We start from the raw sequence: 22,753 nt of genomic DNA, 5'->3' as shown, positions 1-22,753 counted from the left end.
CACGCTGGTTTTGGCAAAGGGGGAGATATAATTGATAGCCACAAATCAATCCATAAAACAATAAACAAATCATTTTTGAAAGCTAATTACTACTTAGTACTGTGAAGCCACTGCCCTTTGCCTGGGTTGACCTACCCTGACTAGAGCTCCAAGAGGCTTGGGCTGAAACAAGCTTAACAGTTGATGTGTCTTTTGTCATCAAGAGTGAAGATCCTATCTTTATTCTACTGTGTTTCCCCAAAAATAAGACATCCTCCGAAAATAAAACCTAGCACATGGAAAGATAAGACATCCCCTGAAAATAAGACCTAGCACAACTTTGGGAGAAAAAATTAATATAAGACACTGTCTTATTTTCGGGGAAACAGGGTATTTACTCTTTGTCCAGATCTCCAGGTTCATATCCATTTGAGAGTTTGCTCTTTACATAGCCCTTTACAATATATTATAGACAGCCAAAACATGAGCCCCCTATTTCTTTGAATAATTTTCACTCTACATGTTTTTTTTTTTTGAGGGGGGGAGGGTGAGTGGGTCTTAGAGGGGCTTATCTATACTTCCCAGATTATAAATCCTACAATCAATTTTTTTGCTCTATTTCACTTATTGTTTCACTCTTATCTTCCTAAAATGGGATATTCTAGAAAATTTGTTGAACAAAATGAACCCCATTTTGTTGAAAATGGACATCAAGGTGTGTTAAACTCTTGATAAATCAGAAGAGAATTAAAGAGACAGGGGTGAACTCAGCTCATTTCCAAGCTAGACAGGCAGTGGGTGCCTTGTTTGTGGTGTTGCTTTGTGCTAACTTCGGGAGAAGTCAGACGACTGTGGGGTAAGCTTGTTGGGGCTGTGGGAATGGGTCACACCTCCATGGCTAAATGTCAGCTTTCCCTGAAGAGAGTGGGCATTTCCATGGGCACTCATTCAGAAAGGAAATCAAGCCTATGTCAGAAAGTGAGAGCTTTAGGGGCAAACCTTAGATAGAGGTGAGAAAACAAAACAGCACAATTCATTCCATATTGTCTGCGGCCCCCTTCATACTATAAAACAGCAGAGTTGAGTAGAGAAATTATAATCTGCAAAGCCTAAATGTCTGCTATTGTCATTTATAGAAGTTTGCTGACTGGTGACCTAAAGTACATAATTGTAAGCCCTAAACCCAGAGTTGCTAATTTAGTAAGTTTGGGGAGAAAGTAAAAATTTGCATTATTAAAATTTCTTGGATGCTGCTGATGTTGTTTGTTTGGGGACCACACTTGGAGAAACACTGCCTTATATAATGGCTGGTTATACCCCAAAATGATGACTTTCTATAATTTGGTCATGTCTTTTGATCACTTCTCAGTCTTAGTGGAGCGCTAAAATGAGATATACTTCTCCAGCAGTTTCATTTGTTACAAGAGGATAGGTAGCAGACAGGATAAGAGCATGTCTCTGGAGCCCAACTTTTTGGAGAGAAACCCAGCTTCACTGCCTGCTGGCTTTGTGACTTAGGGTAAGTTACTTACCACTCTAGGTCTTGGTTTCTTTATATGTTAACACTAATAGTCCGGCACACAAATTTGTAGCTCGCTGCCACCCTCCAGTAGCTCTCCGCCCGCTGCCCCGCCCTCCTGTAGCTCCTTCCACCCCCTAACCCTGTCTTTCCCCCTCAGAGCTTGCTGCCCTGCCCCCTCCTGTAGCTCTCCACCACCCACTTGTAGCTCACTCTCCCAACCTCCTGCTGATCCGTGATCTGGTCGTTACATGGTCAGTTGTTATACTTCACGGCGTAATGACCATTTGCATATTACATCTTTATAATATAAGATGAGGCTAATAGCAGTAGTTTCTATATGTTATAAGGTTGGTACAAACAGTAAAGTAGTTATTGTCTGGAAAGGTCCTTGGCACATATTGTGCAATACCTACCTGGGCTAAGGTCCTTCTCCTTCCTCAGCTTTGGCTGAACATTGAAATCACCTGGCTTGGTTCTTACCCCCAGAGATTCTGATTTAATTGATCTGGGAATCTTGAAAGTTGCAAAGGGAGATTATAACGCTCATTGCCTATACTAATAAAAGCCTAGGTGACCCTCACACCCTTGTACCCTCGTATCTTCATGTCATCATAAGGTGGCCACCACAAAATGGCCACCCCCACATCATCACAAGATGGCTGCTCCCATGTTACAACAAGATGGCAACCACAAAAAGGCTGGCAGAAGAGGGCAGTTGTGGGCTATCAGGCTGGCAGGGAAGGGCAGTTGGGGGAAACCAGGCCTGCAGGAGAGGGCAGTTGGGAGCAATCAGGTTGGCATGGGAGGGCAGTTGGAAGTAACTAGGCCTGCAGGGGAGGGCAATTGGGGATGATCAGGTCTGCAAGGGAGGGCAGTTGGGGGTGACCAAGCTGGCAGGGGAGAGAAGTTGGGGTTGACCAGGGCTCTATAGGAGGGCAGTTGGGGCAACCAGGCTTACAGAGAGGACAGTTAGGGGTGATTAGAAGAGCAGGAGAGGGCAGTTGGGAGCGATCAGGCCAGCAGGGGAGGGCAGTTGGGGGCAATTGGACCAGCAGGGGAGCAGTTAGGTGTCATTCAGGCTGGCAGGAGAGTGATTAGGGGCAATCAGGCAGACAGGCAGGCCAATGGTTAGGAGCCAGCAGTCTCAGATTGTAAGAGGGGTCCAAGATTGGAGAGGGTGCATGCTGGGCTGAGGGACACCCCCAAGTGCACAAATTTCATGCACCAGGCTTCTAGTCTATATATGTAAAAGCCTAAGTGACCATTATGACTGAATGACTGGCCAGTAGCTATGATGCACACTGACCATCAGGAGGCAGACACTCAATGTAAGAGATGCTCCCTGGTGATCAGTGGGCTCCCACAGCCAACTTTCTGCAGTCAGCCAACCTCCCAAGGTTCCTCCCCCTGGCCATCCAACCTGGATTGGCTCTGATCAGACACAATTAGCTGGGAGGGACCCCAGCCATGCATGCATTTGTGCACCAAGCCTCTAGTAGAAATATAATGATGGTTGCATGTATAATTGATAAAATTAAGTTTACCTATTTAAATGTGCCCCCCCCCCAATAAAAAAAAAAACACATACAGGGACTTTGCTTCAATTTAAAATGTCAGCAGCAGCTTGTGCTTGGGTTTGTATTGCGTTAGGTCCGCCTTGGTGCATGTTTTTCTCTTAATTCTAATCTTAGAAGTCATCATTTCTTTTCAACAGCATAATTCCTGCCCTAGGTTGCTGGGTGGGTTAAAAAAAATGTAATTACTCAAAAAGCCTCTGAATTTAAGGTTTTAGTTTCTCTGGCTTAGTAGTTTACATAATTATTTGTTCATGTAGCATTTGTATGTTACTTTACTGATCATTTTATGCTATATGAAATTTCTTGGCAATATCCCAAGTTCTGGCTTCTCAGCATGTCTATGCAGATATCAACTCCATGACAACAAAGCAAATAAATGTCTGAAGGGCTGTCCAGCATTTGAATAAGGCAAAACCAGCTTTTTGAGCTGCCAAATGGAATTGAACACTTTAATTTGGAGGATAATATCTCTTCTGTTTTATTAATTCTACTAGAGGCTAGTGCATGAATTCATGCACTGGTGGGGTCCAGCTGTCACGCCTCCATTGAGGGTGGTCCAGTTGGGCAAGGGGCCATGGACAAGGCCAGTTTGCCAGATGGCTCTACCCCTGATTGGGTTCCAGGGACTTGCTCAGGGGTGGAGCTTGCCAGCTTGAGGGGCTGCTGGTGGTCTGGTCATTCCACCATTCAGTCAATTTGCATATTATCCTTTTATTATATAGGATTGAAACCACTCACAGTTCTTAAAAACTGGGAGGAGATGCGAAGAGGGAACAAGCTGGATGGGGTGCTCCTAGGCACTACTGAGGTATGGGTGGCAGGGATGGGGCCTAGTGGGTGGAGAAAGAGCAATAATACAATGGGTTTTATACATCTGTACTTTGAATGTAGCCACCTACTGCCCCATCAGTCAATGACTCAAGTGAGAAAGACTACAGTAAAATGCTGACAGTCAGAAAGCTTCCTTCCTTTTTTTTCTTTCTCAGAATCCATTCCTATATTGAGGAGACCTTGCCAGTAAAAAGATTGCTGAGGAGAAACTTGGAAACACTTTGAACAGCAATGGATTTCAGGAAGCTACTGATTCTTTCTGTTGCCAACCCTCCTTTTCTTATTTTTATTTTTATAAATAAAGTGCCACAATTAACACACTTGTGTTTATAAAGTACCTTATATGTAGGTGTTTAATTTGATTTTCACACTCACCTTGTCAGGTAGGCCCTGTGGATGAGCCTTAGGATTATTGTTATGTAACAGCATACAACATAGCACTTAGATGCTGACATATGAGATGAAACTTGTCCTCAGGTGAGGGTCAGACCCAGATCCCCCCAAGGTGTCCTGACCTCAGAAGAGATCTTGTTCCTGGGCTCAGCAGTCAGTGAGAAAGACAGACAACTTACCCCCTTTCCTTTTTCCACAGAAAGAAAAGTTGGGAAGATCCTCTTCACAGATGGGATAGGAATAATTCAAAACGGACTCTCCTCCCGTCAGGAGACTTGCATCAAGAAACAACCCTTTGATGTCCTCTCCTAAAAGAAAAGAGTGTGGGTTTTTCTGCATATCAAAGCATTCACAATTTATACAAGTATGAGCCCCAAGAACTTGCATTTCCAGCAGTTTGTGCTGCATAGGGAACTGTTTTCTTGGTAAAACAGCATGTGGGCAGTGGTGCAGGGGATTGTGGTGCCAGCCCTGAGTATGAGATGAGGTGCTTTCACAAACTTGATTTGCTTGGAGGAGGTAGTTTATCTGCTGCGCTCCCCTACCCTGATGCCATGGCCCCTTAATGTGGAAGGAGTCTGGCTTCTATCACTTTTTAGCCCCATAGTATCAGGTATTCCCTGATAGCGCTGGGGTGTGGGCAAGCCTGCACACCCGCACTGTTGCTGGGCAGATGTAGCATAGTCACACAGGAAGCTTCAGGATGCTCTGCAGTGCTGGCTTCCAATTCTTTCTGAAACTTTCTTCCATTCCTCTTTTTATGTTCTGCTCCATTCTCCTTTCATTCTGCATTTCTCTGCCTCTCCTCATAGCATTTATTGAGCTGCTGCTATAGGGTCCAGATGTTGTGTGAGGTTTGAGAAATACAAGGATGCATGAGAGTCTTTGGACTCTTGGAATGTTCCCTCCATCTCTGTGGACTGACTCCCCAAGCTAAGTTTATTAAATTCTCTGCTCTGGTTTTGATAAACTCTTTTAGAAAGGAGATATTCCAGTAACTATAGCAATATTGTGATGGCATGACCATACAAATATAATTGTGATGGCATGACCATACAAATATAAACAATCAGAAAGCATTTAAGCTCATTGATTGGGGTGGAGTGAGAAGATATTGCATGCCTTTAACTGAGGTAAGGTCGAAGAACTTATATGAGCTGTCTGGAAAATGAAATAACACAAAGACTAGTCATGTTGCTGGTAGTAGACTTGTTTGTTGCTGAAATAACTAAACAAAAACTCTCTCCTGAGCAAATATCAATACTTAAGCTCGAAATATTTTCTTTCTCTGCCAGATATACTGATCCCAGGTGCTTATATCATCCAAATGAGTGCCTAGAGTCTTTTCAGTACAAAAATTACAACATTAAATAAGAGTTTTACTCTATCTGGATGTTACCCAGAGAGAGAACTGAAGAGGAAGATGGAAATAGAGTTAATTCCACAGAGTGCTGGGGAGCAGGGGCTAGCCAGCCACGCCAGTTAATACACGTAATTGGGTGTCTGAGCCAGGAAGAGGCTGTTTTATTTCATGTCAATAGTTTTACTTACTCAGAATGATTCCAAATCTAATGTTGATATTTGATTTTAAATGTTGGGAACACTGGTCAATAGAAAAGCCAAAATCTTGTGATGGATCTGCCAAGAGAAAAACAGCAGATTAGGTGTGAGTACACCATATACTCTGCAGACTCATATTCAAAATTCACACAAAGATATTATTTTTTCTATGTGAGTCACTAACATTGATTCAGAAACATACTGCCCTATACATTCCTTGCATAGGTCCCTGATACTTTCAGCAACCCCTCACAGTCTCTGTGAAGGCAACGCTGCTCAGTGTCACGTTCAGTCTGAGAAAGGAGCATAGTGTCTTTTTGCTGGGTTACATCTTCACTTGTTAAATTTTTATCATTGCTTGAATCTTTTTATTTCCTGAACTTAGACTTAAAATTGCACATTGATTGCACAAAACACTTCACAAAGTATTTGTTATTATAATTAAAACAAAAGAATCTATATGCAGATTTTCAAAATTAAGACCTGCCTTAAAAATTCCATCCCATTCCCTCCCATCCTATTCAATGTAATGCTTTCCCCCCCACAAATATTTCACTATATGTAAGGTATCGTGTTAGATCTGATAAGGACCTCAAAGATCACTTTTTTATAGACAATTTCTACTTATTAAAAACTCTCCAGTGGTTCATCTATCCCCTAGAAGAGTGTCAAGCGATGTTCTACCGGCCCCATCTTCCACGCTCCATGTCACAGGCCGTCCTCCATTCCCTGAGGTTGGGGCTGCAGTGTAAGCACCCAGGAAGTTCCCACCATGCTTGAGTAATGCACACGCTTCCCCCCATTTATAATGTCTCACCCCTTTGGGACATTGTCTAAGTACTAAGGTGCTGCTCATTCCCCTCTTCTTGGTGAAGGCTTCCCTGACAGTCCCCAAAACATTTGTTTGCTCCTGAATTCTTAAAACAGTTACGACTGAAATACTTTTTAAAGTGTATAAACATGTATGATCTTACACTTTGCTTTTTGATTTACCTCATAATGCAGAACTCCTAAAAGGCAGGAGCTGCTGTTTTGTTTTCTGTTCCTTTTTCCTTTATGTTTCTCACTGGGCCCGAGAGAGGAGAGCTGGGTCTACATTGCACTAGGCACTGAGCTGTGCACTTTATTCATAAGTTTTCCATTGAATTCTTCAGACTCCCAGCATCTAGCAGAGAGCCTCACAATCGGACACACAGCAAGCACTGGATAAATCACATAATGGCCGTGTAATAAGCCACTGTCTCTCAGCTCCGAACTCAGCCTCCCAACTCTTGCTTTGTGAACCTGGGGCTCTTTGAAATCACGTTTCTCCTCTGCTAGAGGTGCCAGGGGGAAACTGAGGCTGAGCAGGAGGAGAGATGTGCTCCTTCCTGCATACTTGCTGGTACTTGAGAGTGTCACCTGGTGAGGGCGTGTCACCCTGACAATGGCATTGGTTCATGTATAACTCTCATTTGCACCTTCCAGGAATCAGCAGAGGCTCAGCTTTGCGGCCTAAAGCTCCAGTGATGACGGTTCCTCAGAAGCTGTCACTCCTTCCCCCTGAAGTGGGTGTCTCAGCCCTACAGGGCTTTTCTTTCAAACTTCTAAGTTCTAATAGCTCCAACCTCTGCCCTCAGCTCTTCCGGCCTTTGGGGTGATAACTGCATCTTCACTGTCCCCCTTTTTGCTTCTTTGGTTCTCTAGGAACTGCTTAGGAATTCTCTATATTAAATTCTCTATATTAAAATAACTGACGTGGTCCTGTTTTCCTGACCAACAAATAATGATCTTGAGAGATTGGTATGACTTTCCCCATTTCATAGATTAAAAAAAAAAAAGACTCAGAGAGGTGTTATTAACCAGATTAAAACAAGAATTAAAAACAAACAAACAAACAAACAAACACATAATTAATTGCCACTTCATGTTGTGCAGAGACATTCACAAAGCAGGGCCTCAAAGATGCATGTTAATTACTTGATTTGCAAGATGGCCTGGAATATCTGTGTGCAGGCCTGAGGCATCTGCTAGTTCTCTTTCATAACTGGTTTCAGTTTTAGCTGAGCTATGAGCTCACATTCGTCAATGATAGTGTGCCAGACAGTTTCATCATCCGCATTGCTGGCCTGGAGAATGCATAATTGTCTGTGGCTTTTGCTGTAGAAATGATCGTTAGGCAATTTCAGCATTGTAAACCGAATCTAGTGACCTTTAATCTGGCCACTAACTTTTCTGGGGGGAAAGCCATTTTCTCTTCTTATTTTACTTCAGAAACATCTCTGTGCTGTCCAATGGCTTCCTTCGGCTTGGAAAAGAGGAGCAGGGAGTAAAAATGCAATTGTTTCTGTTACATACTTGGCAGTCGGTATTGGAAAAGAGAGTCCAACTAACAGATGTTTAGAAAATTGTGAATAAATTTAAGTTGCTATCTGAGGAAAAATAAGAGGCCAAGTGTGTAATGCTTAGCTACTTAGTAGTTACAGAATGATACTGTGTGTTTATCAATATTTAAAAAAATAGAGAGAATAAACTAAAGGCAAAGAAGGAAATAAAATATGTCTTTGATACTGGAAAATATTGTTAGGAAAATAATCATAATAAGGAACAAAGTCACAAAGAAAGCAGTAGGCTACTTCTTTCTGAAGATGTGTTTATATCGATAAAAACAGAAAATTAGATTGCTGGAAAAGTGCCTTGGGTTTGGTGATCTTTCCTATAAGTTATTTCAGTTTTACATTTGAGAATGAATATGCAGCTTGCAGTCATCTTGGGGGACATGATATCAGTTCCTCCCATTCCCCAAGTCCATCCTCCCAATCTCATATCCTCCCCCTATTGGTTTGTGTCTGCACTCAGGCACTCAGCATGCCCTACATTTCACTGTACTGTCTGTAGACCTGACATTCCTCCACTAGATGCTGCCAAGCGAGCACCCCAGCCTCAGGGCCCGCATAATGCCTTAAGATTACACAGGTTCCACATAATTGTTTGCTGAATTAATAATAAGAGTTACATGCACATTTTTTTGTGGTGTTGTGCATCATAGCAGGCATCTTTAGCGTCTCCCCACTAGATACCAGCAGCATGCCTGCCCCCAACTCCAGCTGTGAGGACCAAAAAATGTCTTTAGACATGGACAAATATCCCCTAGAGGACAGACACACCCTGTGGAGAACCACTGCTTTAAGAAATTGCTTCCTCAGTTACCAGATTACCAACTATCTCAGAATCACCTGCCAAAACAAAAGGTGGTGGACTGCATTTTATTTTATTTTATTTATTTTTTCCCTGATTTTTTTTAAATTAAATTATTATCTGTGTACATATCTTACCATTCCCGCCCCCCCGCCCCCCGCATACATGCCCTCCCTCCCCAGAGTTTTGTGTCCATTGGTTGTACTTCTATGCATGTATACAAGTCTGGTGGATTGTATTTTAAGTCATTCTTTCTATAAAGAATTTGAACTTTTTATTTTGATGTAGTCCCATTTGTTTATTTTCTCTTTAGCTTCCATTGCCCTAGGGGAAGTATCAGTGAAGAAGTTCTTTTGGCATATGTCTGAGACTTTGCTGCCTGTGGATGCCTCTAGTATTTTTATGGTTTCCCGTCTTATGTTTAAATCCTGTATCCATTTTGAGTTTATTTTTGTGTATGGTGTAAGTTGGTGATCCAGTTTCATTCTTTTGCATGTATCTGTCCAATTTTCCCAACACCATTTATTGAAGAGACTGTCTTGACTCCATTGTATTTTCGTGCCTCCTTTGTCAAATATTAACTGAGCATAGTGATTTGGGTTGATATCTGGGTTCTCAATTCTATTCCATTGATCTATATGTCTGTTCTTATGCCAGTACCAGGCTGTTTTGAGAACAGTGGCTTTGTAATACAGTTTGAAATCTGGTATTGAGATCCCTTCTACTTTACTCTTCTTTCTCAGGATTGCTGTGGCTATTAGGGGTCTTTTGTTGTTCCAAATGAACTTTTGAAGAGTTTTCTCTAGGTCAGTGAAATATGCCATTGGTATTTTAATTGGGAGTGCATTGAACTTATAGTTTGCTTTGGGAAGTATGGACATTTTAATGATGTTGATTCTACCAATCCATGAACATGGTATGTTCTTCCATCTGTTTACATCTTCCTCTATCTCTTTTTTCAGTGTTGTGTAGTTTTCCATGTATAGGTCTTTTACCTTCTTAGTTAAGTTTATTCCAAGGTATCTTAATTTTTTTGGTGTGATGGTAAATGGGATTGCCTTTTTAGTCTCGGTTTCTGCAAGTTCACTATTGGTGTATGGAAATGCCATAGATTTCTTGGTGTTAATTTTGTATCCTGCTACATTGCCAAATTCATTTATTAAGTCAATTAGTTTCTTAATGGAGTCTTTTGGTTTTTTTATGTACAATATCATGTCATCTGCAAGAAAGCCCTCTGTATGGGAGAACATATTTGCAAATGTTATCACTGATAAAGGTTTAATCTCCAACATCTACAGACAGCTTACACAACTTAATAAAAGGAAGATAAATGACCCAATTAAAAAATGGGCAATGGATCTAAATAGAATATTCTCAAAAGAAGACAGAAGGAAGGCCAAGAGGCACATAAAAACATGCTCAAAGTCACTAATTATCCAAGAAATGCAAATCAAAACAACAATGCGGTACCATCTTACACCTGTCAGAATGGCCAACATCAACAAATCAACAAACGACAAGTATTGGCGAGGTTGCTGAGAAAAAGGAACCCTCGTGCACTGCTGGTGGGAATGCAGACTGGTGCAACCACTGTGGAGAACAATGTGGAGTTTCCTCAAAAAACTGAAAATGGAACTCCCATTTGACCCAATAATCCCACTCCTAGGAATATATCCCAAGAAACTAGAAACATCAATCAGAAAGAATATATGCACCCCTATGTTCATAGCAGCACAATTTACAATAGCTAGGATTTGGAAACAGCTTAGGTGCCCATCAGCAGATGATTGGATCCAAAAACTATGGTACATTTACACAATGGAATATTATGCAGCCATAAAAAAGAAAAAATTCTCATCGTTTGCAGCAACCTGGATGGAAGTGGAGACCATCATGCTGAGTGAAACAAACCAGTCAATGAAAGAGAGACACAACATGACCTCACTTATTTATGGATAATAAAGAACATTATAAACTGAAGAACCAAAAGATAGATATAGAGACAGTAAAGCAACAAGTAGACTGTCAAATTACAGTGGGGAGGTTGGGAAGATCTGGCGGAGATAAGAGATCAACCGAAGGACTTGTATACATGCATATAAGTACAACCAATGGACACAAAACTCTGGGGAGGGAGGGGGGGCATTGGTATATGTACAAAAATAATAATTTAATAATAAAAAAAAAAAAGAATTTGAACTGATGGGGGCGAAGCAGAGACTTGCCCTTGGGCACTTGCTCAGGTGATTTGTAACACATACACAATAGATTATGTGAACTTGGGTGTTGTAAAAGAGTAAATTGGAACATTAGTGAAAGTTGGTGTTCTCAGGCTACCAGGGCAGAGCGAATGTTTTCTCCAGCCTCATCATTGTATAGAGAGCAGCAAACAAACTGAGCAAAGAAGCGGAGCTTCATGGTAAAATATACACTTTGTTCATGTAAAGTGTTTTTCCTTAGCCTCTAAGTTCCTTGTTGACATGTATGGCTTCCACCCAAGGGAAGATGGTACTTAGAGTGAGTGAGCCCAGTGTGCCCCGAATGGCCCTGTTGCCCTCACCATCCTGGGACATGGGTGCATGGAAGCAGCCTCTTTCTGCCCCCACTTCCACTGTCCCTGCCAATAGCTGAGAGCCAGTCCTCTGGGACTGAGAAGAGGCTCCAGGAAAGCAGAGCAGCATCTGCCTAGCTCAACAAGGAACTAGTCAGTGTGTCCATGTCCTGGAACTGCTTCTGGATCACTCACGGAATGGAACAGACCTGGGTAAACAGGAGGGCTTAGCCTGTGCAGGGTCTAACATATCTCAGCTTCGGAAACATTCTTGTGCCTGAAGTTCTGAAGGTGGGCTGTGCTCTCTGGGGCCGGGCTGGAACTGTGCGGTAGTCCAGGAGAAGATAGAGAGGTTTTAGGTACGCTTTCCCTTTCCCAGCTCCTCTCCATGGTAACATCTGACATAAAATATAGCACAATATGAAAACTAGGAAACTGACATAGATATAATCCCACAGCACTTATTCAGATTTTACCAGTTCTACATGAGCTTGTGTGTGTCTGTGTGCTGTGTGCACATACATGGCTTACAGTTCCATTGCTTAGGTTTTAAAACCTGGTGCCACTCCTCCAGCCTCACTTCAGCTCACCTCCCAGGTTTGTATCCAAGTCCATCCCCACACTTGTCCATGTCCTTGCTGCTGCATGAAGTTTGTCTCCCTCTCTCTTCTCTTTCCCTCTCCCTCTTCCTGCTGCCCTCTTCTCTCATGCTCTCTTCCTACCTCTCTCTTCTTCTCCCTCCTCTCACTCCTGTACTTATCTCCCCCCTTCTTCCAGGCATTCTCTCTCTCTCTCTCTCTCTCTCTCTCTCTCTCTCTCTCTCTCTCTCTCTCTCTCATTTTATCCCTCCCTCCCCCTTTCACTCTCTTTTTGTCCTTGCACCCACCCAGTACTTAGACGAATGACATCCGAGACCCAGAACACTGACTTTTCTTCTAATACTATACCTTAACCTCCTGGTTCACCCTTATAACCCATTACTATAGGAGCTGGTGTTGCTTCCTACATGTTCTGTGAGAGCAGAATACTGGCTGACTCTAGGAGTTAGAAATTACAAAGCATATTTCATAGCATGCTTTCAATAGAGGCACATCTTGGGGCGGGGAGGGAAGGACAATAGAGAATGGGGAGGCTTTACCATTAACACATAGCTTAGCTGCACTGGCGAGATCAACTCTAACAGTTTATGGAGAGGAGAAACACTTGGGCAAAGAAATTGCGAGTGAAACTGGTTTGCTTTTGGTTGCTTAATAAAATAGCACCAGGTAACTTCTTGTTATTTAATAAAAGGGGTATATTAGGGTTCTAGAGAATATACATGTGCTATTATATATGTATAATATGCAGGGTGTCCCAAAAATGTATACACACTTTAAAAGTTGATAGCTGTTAAATGAAAATGAAATGTATTTTAATAAACACTGCTTTTGTAATTACATCCTGTATATGTACAATATTACATAGATAATATAAACTGAGTGGCCAGATTAGTATGATCTCTGAACACATAATAATCTGGCCACTCAGTGTATATCCTATATAATAAAAGGCTAATATGCAAATTGTCCCCTTGACCAGGAGTTTGATCAGCAGTCAGGCCAGCCAACTGCAAATGTCTCCTCCCCCTGGCTAGGCTGGCTGGACCCCACCCATGCACGAATTCATGCACTGGGCCTCTAATATATATCTATATACAAGAGTGGCCAGATTATTGTGTTTTCAGAGATCATAATAATCTGGTCATTCAGTGTATATAGTAAGTACATATAATATATCTAATCTATGTTTCCTATCATCTATTTATCTATCTGAGAGGTTTATTATAAAGGACTGCCTCACATAGTTTGGGTTGGTAGACACAGCTGATAGGCCAGCAGACCAGAAATTTGAGATTACATGTCATAGTCTTGAGACTGGACTATGTCTTCCTCAGGAAACCTCAGTCCTTCCTCCCAAGGTCTTCAGCTGATTGGACCAGACCCCCACACAGTGTGGAGGACAGTTTGCTTTACTTAAAGTCTTCTTATTGTAAAGTTAATCACACCCCCAAGGCCTTCACAGCAACAACCTCACCAAACAGCTGGTGCCAGAGCCTAACAAGTTGAGACATAGAGTTCCCCACCACAGGGGCCTTTTGTGTCACACTGCCCGAATCCTTAACAGCTCTTCGAGTTGAGCGTTCACAGCCCTTCCCACTATGGTCAATTGTTAGCTCAAGATTTAAATGCCTCTAAATTGCTCCATACATTTGTGGGATATAGTTTTGAAGCCCCTACAGTGGCAGGAAATATGTGGAGTACTTGGGATACAGAGGTTAGAAAAAGCCATCTCAGTTTCAGGAGTATTATGAATAGGGATGCCCTGGTCCTGTGGAAGCACCAAGAGTGAGCCAATAACTTCCTGGGAGCCAATGATGATTTTAGAGGGAGTAAGTGACATGATATGATCTGTGATTTCATTGCCTTTCTATCCAAATCCTGACCTCTATAGGAAATGTTACCTCATCCCACAAGCTTCTTTCTCTCGATTCCTATGAACTTATGATTTATGCCAGTTGTTTAGCATCTAACAGACTGCATTGTGTACTTACTCAATATGTTATGTGATAATGCCTTGCCCCCCTCCCCCCCCCCACAGATGTCTAATCCTCCAGGGCTGGACTTTTCTATTATATCTTATCTATATATATAAAAGGCTAATATGCAAAGTATCCCCTCAGGAGTTCGACCAGGAGACAGGGAGTTCAATCGCTCACTATGATGTGTGCTGACCACATGGAATGAGGGAAGGCCCTGGTCAGCAGCTGGCAGCTAAGGAAGGAAGGCTTTGGCCAGCAGCCAAAAGGCCCTAATCACTGGCCAGCCCTAGAGACCCTACCTATGCATGAATTTCATGCACTGGACATGAAATATCCTCTTATGTCTTTGGTTACTCTTCCCTTCTCATTGTGTCTGATATGCATCTGCAATGGCAGGTGCTAACTCACTATTTGCTGGATAAATGGCTCTTGCTTTAATTCTCTACTTTCAGAAGACATATTTACCTCTATCTGCAGTGCAAAAATCAATTTTAGCAATTTCCAATAAATGTCTTGTGAGAGGTTTAGTTTCATACAGGAAAAATTTGATTGCTTCTCTGGGGCCTTAGTTCCTTCACAATTCAGCTCAACTGCATACCTCTCCAGGATGCTATCTTTCCTTTTATCATCTGTCCTTCCTCTGGTCTCGCACTGCAGGCTGTGTATATCTTTTAATACCTTTATCATCACGAATGTGCTAAGTATTGCTAGTTTGCACCTCTCATAGATTATACTAGGGTAGGAACTATTAGAGAACCAGAGTCTATTCTAGTAGATGTGTCCAGGAATGCCACTTGGTTGAATAAATAGATGGAAAGGAAAGAAAGTCACTTTGATGATAGCAGAAGGGAATTTGAGCTTGTACTTGCAGGTTTGCTGGGCGCCAGGATTACTTGGAAAGCCTAAGTTGTGAGGCTACTAATATTGATTTCTCCTCACACTCTGAAGATCTTCCTGAGAAGGTGCTAGTGCATTAGCTTCGTCATCGTAATAGTGGGAATTTGCTTTGGCACTTAGTATAGTTTCTGAGTGTAGCTGAAAACCCAGTCCCAGTCCAAATGGTAGCAGATATTCCTGTCATCTTTCAGACTTCTTTTCCAAATAAAACAAAATAAACAGAATTTGCTCTTGACATCTTTTTTTAGGTTGGATGATTACCAATTCTACAAGCTTATACTCTGTTTACAATACAGGTCTAGTTATGCATGAATCTGGAAATTTGCCTTCTTATGTAACTGTATTTTGATTGGGATGTTTTAATTTTCCTGTGTGATTTATAGGAAAACATTAAAGGGTCACTGTGAATCGCTAAAAGGAGTATGATGAGTAAGGCTTCAGCGAGATGGCATTGCTGGAAATTCATTATCATAACAACACAAATTAGCCTTCATTTTGTCTGTTCTTGCTGCCACTGTTGTGTGCTCCTTCCACTCTTCCCTCACTCCTCCCCTGACTTAAAAGAGAAAGACATAGCATACAATGTGGCAAATATATTCTAATTTATGTTGTTCTGTCATTCCTGATCTCTTCTTTTTTACACCTGTCAAATCTTATCACTATAGAATGGCACCACAAGGACCCCTGATGGACCTTTATTTCAAATAAGAGTAGTTCTATCCCCATTCAAGTCTTTTTGGTTAGCATTTCATTGGAAACACACACACACCTTTAACGACTGATATATGACATGGCTTATTGTGTAATCAAAATGCTTAAATATATTATTGATATTGACTACAACAAAAATGGAATGGACATCATCACAGTGGATTACTTATTGTTTGTAATGTGAGATGGTTCCAATACCTGCAGGCTGTCTGGTAATCTTAGTGAATGCATTGTTGATTATAAAGGTATGTTTGGTGCTACCAAATTCAAAATTCTAGATCCCTCAACTTGTCTGCTTCTAACTGTAAAAGAAATGAAATTCAATGGAATTCATTATTGATGGAAAGGGGTATTTACCTGCATGGCCCCCTTGGCTTCTGAATTCCACTCCCCCAGAATATCTGAGATTGGCTTCCATCAGCTTAGGATGAGATGATTTTTGTATCATAATGTAAACATTAGAGACCATAAAGAGATAAATGGCAACGAAGACAAGCTTTTATCCAAAATACCTCATCAAATGTATTAAGAAAAATAAGGACTCATTAGAGGCTGATATGATTGATGTTTTGAGTCTTAGGAGTAGATCAACAATGAACAATAAACACAGTTGTATTGTGTGTTACCAAGAGGGCACCATGGTGCCACATAGCACAGAATCTTAACATGAGGATGAGAGAAAACTAGAACGTGTTTTATAGGTAACAATAGTGGCTTGAGAATGGGAATTCTAATGTAGCTTCTCATTCATTTCACTAAGTATCTGACATTTGGCAGGAAGAGAACCTGGTTTTGGGTGTACAAAGTCAAATGAAAAAATGCACCTGTTCTCATCTGGATTGCAACACTTCCATCATCTAATTACAATGCCACACAACTGAATGATAGACTCATTCAAAGATACATTTATACTTCACTCTCTCATTTATAGTCAACATAGAATCAATGTTTTATGGTCTTCTCTGTGCAAGGTACATCTTCCATGGATGCATTTCATTCTGTCTATTTTGGCCCCTTTTATTCTTAATGACAATGTGCTATCCACTCTTTTAATCATATTTATTAACTGTGTCATACGCACCAGACACTGCTAGCTAGACCAATCAGGGCAGGAGGCTCTTGACCAGGCCAGATACCCAAAGCCCCAGTATTGGTTAAGTAGTGATGAAAATGCCAGGGCTCCCCAAGTCTAGAAGCATCAGGGAATTTGTCTATTCTGTTTGGTATTGATAATTGTTTAACTTTCTGTAACTAATCTGGAATCAGTCTCCCTGGGATAGGAAAACTGAGTAAAGCTAGCTTATTCTGCTCTTTTGTTTTGTTTTCTTTTGTTTTTAATGGGAGAGTAGAATTTAGAGCATGACTCCACTACACTTTGAGGGTGGGGGTTTGGGTTTCACAAGCAAGCAGACCCCCTTCCCAGGCGGGATCCTTGGTGACTTCATGAGTCCTGTGCTGAGGAACAGTGGGACCCATGGCAGTATTTGGTAACATCAAGAAACCACCGGATACACCTGTCATATTTCATTCATTTTGCACAAATCTGTTAATTTCTGACAGGGGACTAGAGCTGGGTCCTGATGGTGTGTGGCTGCGAGGGTGAGTGCTGGGTGTTTTTGGTTAATGCTGGGAAGAAATCCCCTCCAACTTCTGGAAGTTGTGAATTGGGTATGTTTTTTTTGTTTTTTTTTTGTCTGTTTTTTTGTTTGTTTGTTTGTTTTTAAAGTGCTAAGGTGTCCTTGGCATCTGATGCTGTGGAACATGATGCATGAGTGACAGAAACTGGTAAGCTGGCTGGGAGGTAACAACCAAGGGCAGCGCTGGCCTTGCTCATTTACAGGACTGCACCTGAGCCTTGAGTCCCGGGAGTTCCCAGCTGTACTAGTACTGGATCATCCATTCTCTCCCAATCCTGTGAGTGGCCAGGACACTGGGTATTAGTATCTTCATCATGTGATGAAGAGGCTGAGATCTAGGGCAGGGCGGACTCAGTCTCCAGTGCTCTCAGTGCTGCTCCTGTGGTTTGGCCCCCCTGCTGCCAGGTGGGAGACACAAAAGGCACTAAGAAAAGGAAAGAAGCAGAGCTTTGGACAGAGGCAAAACTAGTCCAAACACATGCACCAAGACCCTGCTCCTCTTAAGCTGTGGGCTGATCACAGGCAGGAACAAAAAAAACAGCTTCCCAATTATGCTACGCTTGCTGGCTGGGGTCAGGTAGGTCACTGCCACCCTGCAAAGGAACACATGTTTCTCTACCCAAAAGACACTGGCATGGCACAGATTAAAAAGCAGAGGCATCGGAAGGTTTTTGTAGGAATCAAAGAAAGTGAAGTTTGTAGAGCATCTAGGTCAGTCCCAGGCAAATAGTAGATTCTCAAAAGAAAGGCGCTGCTGACTATTTTCATTGTAGCTGTAGAAACCAACTTCTTTTAGAAACTTTCTTTTTAATGCCAGAGCACTATAGGTTTAAAATAATTTCATCAAGTTCAGTAGATATTTCTGGAATAAAACCTAGATGTCAGTGAGGGCCTTCCAGCCTTTTGGCTATAAATAGGATTGCATTGAACACAATTTGTGGTCCAGATGCTTGCCTCCACTGGTTCTCAAACTTGACTGTACATTGGAATCACTTGGGTGTCTCTAAATTAAACACCCAGGCCTGGGCCCCACCAAAGGGGGCTGGGTGCTGCCTGGGCATCGAGATTTTTCAGTGCTCTCCGCTGATGCCACAGCTCAGCCTCATTGGAAACCGCTGTAATAAGCCACACCAAGTTCTACACTCAGTCCTGGTGCATGTGCTGTGGGTGGGCTCCCAGATCGCCAATGCATCCCTTCAGGCTAAGGTCTCACCTCTTCAAAGATTTCTTCAGAATTCTTACAAACCTGCCCATAGTTTAATAGAATTTATGAAGATTGGGGATTTCAGGAAGACATGCCCCTCCCCGTAAGCTATCTGTCATCATATTCCTACCTCCCTCTCTTTAAAAAATTGATTGGGATAACATTGGTTAATTGGATCATATAAATTTCAAGTGTACATTTCAATGACACATGATCTGTATATTGCATTGTGTGCCCAGCACTCAAAGTCAAATCATCTTCTGTCACCATATATTGGGCCCCCTGCAGCGCCCCTCCCTTCTGGCAACCACCACACTGCTATTTGTATCCACAAGTTTCAATTTTACCCCACATATGAGTGAAATCATATGGTTCGTAACTTTTTCTGACAGACTTATTTCACTTAGCGTAATATTCTCAAGATCCATCCATGTTGTTACAAATGGCAGTATTTCATCATCTAACTTTTGTCTCTAGAGAACAACGTATTTCTGTCTCAGTGCCAGGACAGAAACCACACCAGGCCCCTGGGCCTCAGCAGCTACCCCAGTGACTCCTTAAGGAATTCTTTCAAAAAAAAGCAGGGTTCTGTTAGAATTCTTGTAACAGCCCCTAAGATAATTTTTTTTTTTTTTCATTTCAGGATTATTGACTTTGAGCCTAACACTAACCTAGACACAGAAAAGTGGGAGATGGGATGAAGAGTGTAGAGCTAAATGATGGACAGTGAGAGCTGTTGTGGAATGGGGACATGAAACATGGTGTGTCCATAACAAACTCCAAAGGTGGGGAAGAACTTCCAGGGAAACACTGCAGGGATTTGGCAGGTGTGAGTGGGAGCTGTGGGGCCTGGGTGGGAGTGGTGGCCACCTGCAGGGGCTCAGTCAGGCCTCTGTGCTGGGGTGCAGAGCATCATTTGTGGATGGGATCAGAGCAGTCCCTGAAATCAAATTAAAATAAAACAGCCCGTGGTTGTAAATGAAAGACTTTCAGCCTTAATTAAGGAAGCAGCAGCACCTTTTACAGCCCGGTCACCTTTGTCTTTCTCTGCCCTTTGTGTTCAAAGAGGTGGCCAACTCTGCAGTCTGGGAATTGGGGCACCCTCTTCCCATGGTGGGAAGTTGGGCGGAATGTGCTGTGTTGTGTTGTGTGTGTGTCCAGTGTCTCTCCACAAACCTCCAGGACCTTTGGGAATAGAATAGCAACTCATCCACCTCCTTATTCCTGACATCATTTCACGTCCCAAGGCTAACGCTGGTCCCGGACACAGGCACACATACGAGCTACACAGAGAGAAGAACTTACTTTTTTTGAGAGAGGTAGCAGGGTTTAAATTGAGAATTCTCTGAACAACAACTCCTTTAAGAATTTGAGAATGAGAAACCAAAAACAACACAGTCCTTTTACTACTTCTGAATTCCCCCATCTGGCAACGTCTGTTGGGCTCATTGCACTGTGATAGGTGGGGGAGAAATGTTTGTTGAGGGAATGAATGTACGTTAATCAATAATCAGATAGGGAAAGTGAGGGAACAGATCTCCTTGCAGTAATTGAGCTGACTTTGACAAAGACCTGCCTGCTTATCTCCTCAAATGTTTTGCTAACACATTTCCTTGTTTAATAAGTCTATTAACCCTAAAATACCCTTAGTTTGCTTTCTCTTTGGTATACATGAAATAAGGATTACTTTCCCTTCCTAGTGCTCAGTCCTCAGACTTGGGAGTAAATATTTTTCCAATTAGATTGTGTTTGGGACACATGTTTAAAGTCAGAGCAGCTATCTGAGCATGTCAGCAATTAATTTTCCCTAATTTTGGTAAAAGCCGAGAAAATAGAGTGGGAGATGCAACTTTGACAGGAGATACAAGAAACCTGATACCTGTTATTTATTGACCCAATCACAGACCTGTTTTCAGAGCCTACTACGTGCTGAACTACATGTGGGATGCAAACAGATGCTTACATTTTAGGCATAGCCCCTGTTTTTTCAGATTCTAGAGTGTAGAAGGAGAAAGAGAAGGTAAACACAGTTGCCACAAGATGCTACAGAGCCCAAGGGAGGCACTCAGACCCACCGTGGGTAGTCAGGGATTGCAAGAGGTGACAGTGACACCAGAGCCCACTTTTCAGGCTGCAGAGGACCCAGCGGTATGTGACGGGAGAGGTCACTTTTATAGTTCTGCCCACATGCAGGTGCTGTTCTAAGAACTATATAGATATTAATCAGATCCTTTACTCCCCTCCCCTATGGTAACATCTTCCATAATGGGTTTCAAAGCCAGGACAACGTCACTGGTGAAGTCTTCAAACCACCTTCAGATTTCACCAGTTTTTGTGTGTTCTCTGTGTATGGGGGGAGGGGGGACATGTATGTGCACATGTTGACACATAGTTATATGCAATTTTCTCACATACACCTGGTAACCACCAGCACAATCAAGATACAGGCACAAAGGGTTTTTCTCATGCTGTCCTTTGTTAGTCACTCCCTACCCATAACCCCTTCCCATCTTGAGTGTTACATCAATAGAATCATGCAGTATGCAACCTTTTGAGGTTAAACTTTTTAATTTATCATAATGCCCTTGAGAGATCCTTGCAGGTTTTATGTATCAATAGTTCATTCATTTTTATTGCTGAGTAGTATTCACAGTGTGAATGCATTGTAATTTGTTGAACCATTCACCTATTGAGAGACCTTTGGCCAGCATAGGCCTATCAGTAATAATAAAAGCATAATATGCTAATTAGACCAGACAGCCAAACGACATTCTGGACATCATTCCAGACACCCTTCCAGATGAAGCTACAGTAGTTAGGGGCCATCAGGCAGTCAGGTTAGCAGTTAAGGGTGATCAGGCAGGCAGGCAAGTGGTTAGGGGTGATCGATTAGGTAGGCAGGCGAGTGGTTAGGGGTGATCAGGCAGGCAGGTGAGTGGTTAGAGGCAATCAGGCAGGCAGAGGAGTGGTTAGGGGCAATCATGCAAGCAGGCAGAGTGGTTAGGGGTGATCAGGCAGGCAGGCTAGCGGTTAGGAGCCAGTGGTCCAGGATTGCAAGAGGGATGTCTGACCACAGGGATTGGGCCTAAACCCGCAGTCAGACATCCCCCAAGAGGTCCTGGATTGTGATAGGGTGCAGGCTGGGGAGAATAGCAACTCATCCACCTTTTGCTCTGGGATGAATACTCAGGATTTGGATTGCTGGATTATATGGTATGTGTTTAGTTTTATAAGAAAAGGCACAACTGTTTTCCTGAGTGGCTGTGATTATATTCCTTCCAGCAATGCAGGCAGGTCCTTTCAGAGAGAAACTCTTGTCATAGGAGAGTGGCTTGCAGTCCAATGTGGGTTAGACAACTTTTATACCCATCAGCCTTGGATGTTCTAGCTAACTTCCCCTGTTACATGAGAAGGATTTTTCCAGAAGTGATGCAAACGCTAGAAGCCATGAAGTGCACAAGCAGCCACAGATAATTGTCCTTGATGCCTGAACATGGGAAAGGGATTCTTGGATGACTGCGATGGGGGTTTCTTACTTAGCTACCACCCTTACTTTTCAATGCTGCACTCAGAGCCCCACTGCAATTGTGGCCATTCTTGGCCATACAGAGACCTGCAGAACAAGTGTTAATTCTTGAGATTTGTTTCCCAATGCTTTCTAGTAAGAGATCAACTTCATATATTTTTCTTCCTCCTTGAGTACTGCTGTCCTGCACATGATAATGAACTATCCACTGCTGCTTCCAATCCCACATCAGACTCACAAGAGACAAAAATCAATTTACACTTTTCTTAGGAAGCAAACCCACTGATGGAGCTGACATGTTGTCTATCAGGCTGCCATAACAAAATATCACAGTCTAGGTGGCTTGAGCAATAGACATTAATTTCTCACAGCTCTGGAGACTGGGAAGTCCCAGGTCAACATGCTAGAAGGTTTAGTTGCTGGTGAGGGCCCTGATCCTGCTTTGTAGATGGTGACTTCTCCATGTGTGCTCACAAGAAAGGGACAGAGCTCGGCTCTCTTCCTCTTAGGACAGTAATCCTACTGTGTTTCCCCGAAAATAAAACATCCTCCCAAAATAAGACCTACTTACAGGTTTCCTTCTGAGTGAAATATAAGGCATCTCCCCCAA

The 22,753-nt window shown here is 42.4% G+C and overlaps 1 protein-coding gene across 1 annotated transcript in view; it reads right to left on the bottom strand.

Moving 5' to 3' along the window:
* Positions 1-22,753, bottom strand: part of LY86 (lymphocyte antigen 86) — a 58,198-nt gene that overhangs the window by 17,653 nt on the left and 17,792 nt on the right. The window contains exons 2-3 of the mRNA XM_036444054.2: positions 5,854-5,940; positions 4,482-4,610 (exon numbers count right to left, since the gene is read on the bottom strand). Coding sequence (XP_036299947.1) covers positions 4,482-4,610; positions 5,854-5,940 — 216 coding nt within the window. The remainder of the gene's footprint in view (positions 1-4,481; positions 4,611-5,853; positions 5,941-22,753) is intronic.

This window comes from Pipistrellus kuhlii, unplaced genomic scaffold (genome assembly GCF_014108245.1).
Source record: "Pipistrellus kuhlii isolate mPipKuh1 unplaced genomic scaffold, mPipKuh1.p scaffold_m20_p_2, whole genome shotgun sequence".
NCBI classification, from domain to species: domain Eukaryota; kingdom Metazoa; phylum Chordata; class Mammalia; order Chiroptera; family Vespertilionidae; genus Pipistrellus; species Pipistrellus kuhlii.
Note: the sequence above shows the minus strand (reverse complement) of the source record. Positions and strands in the feature narration are given on the sequence as shown.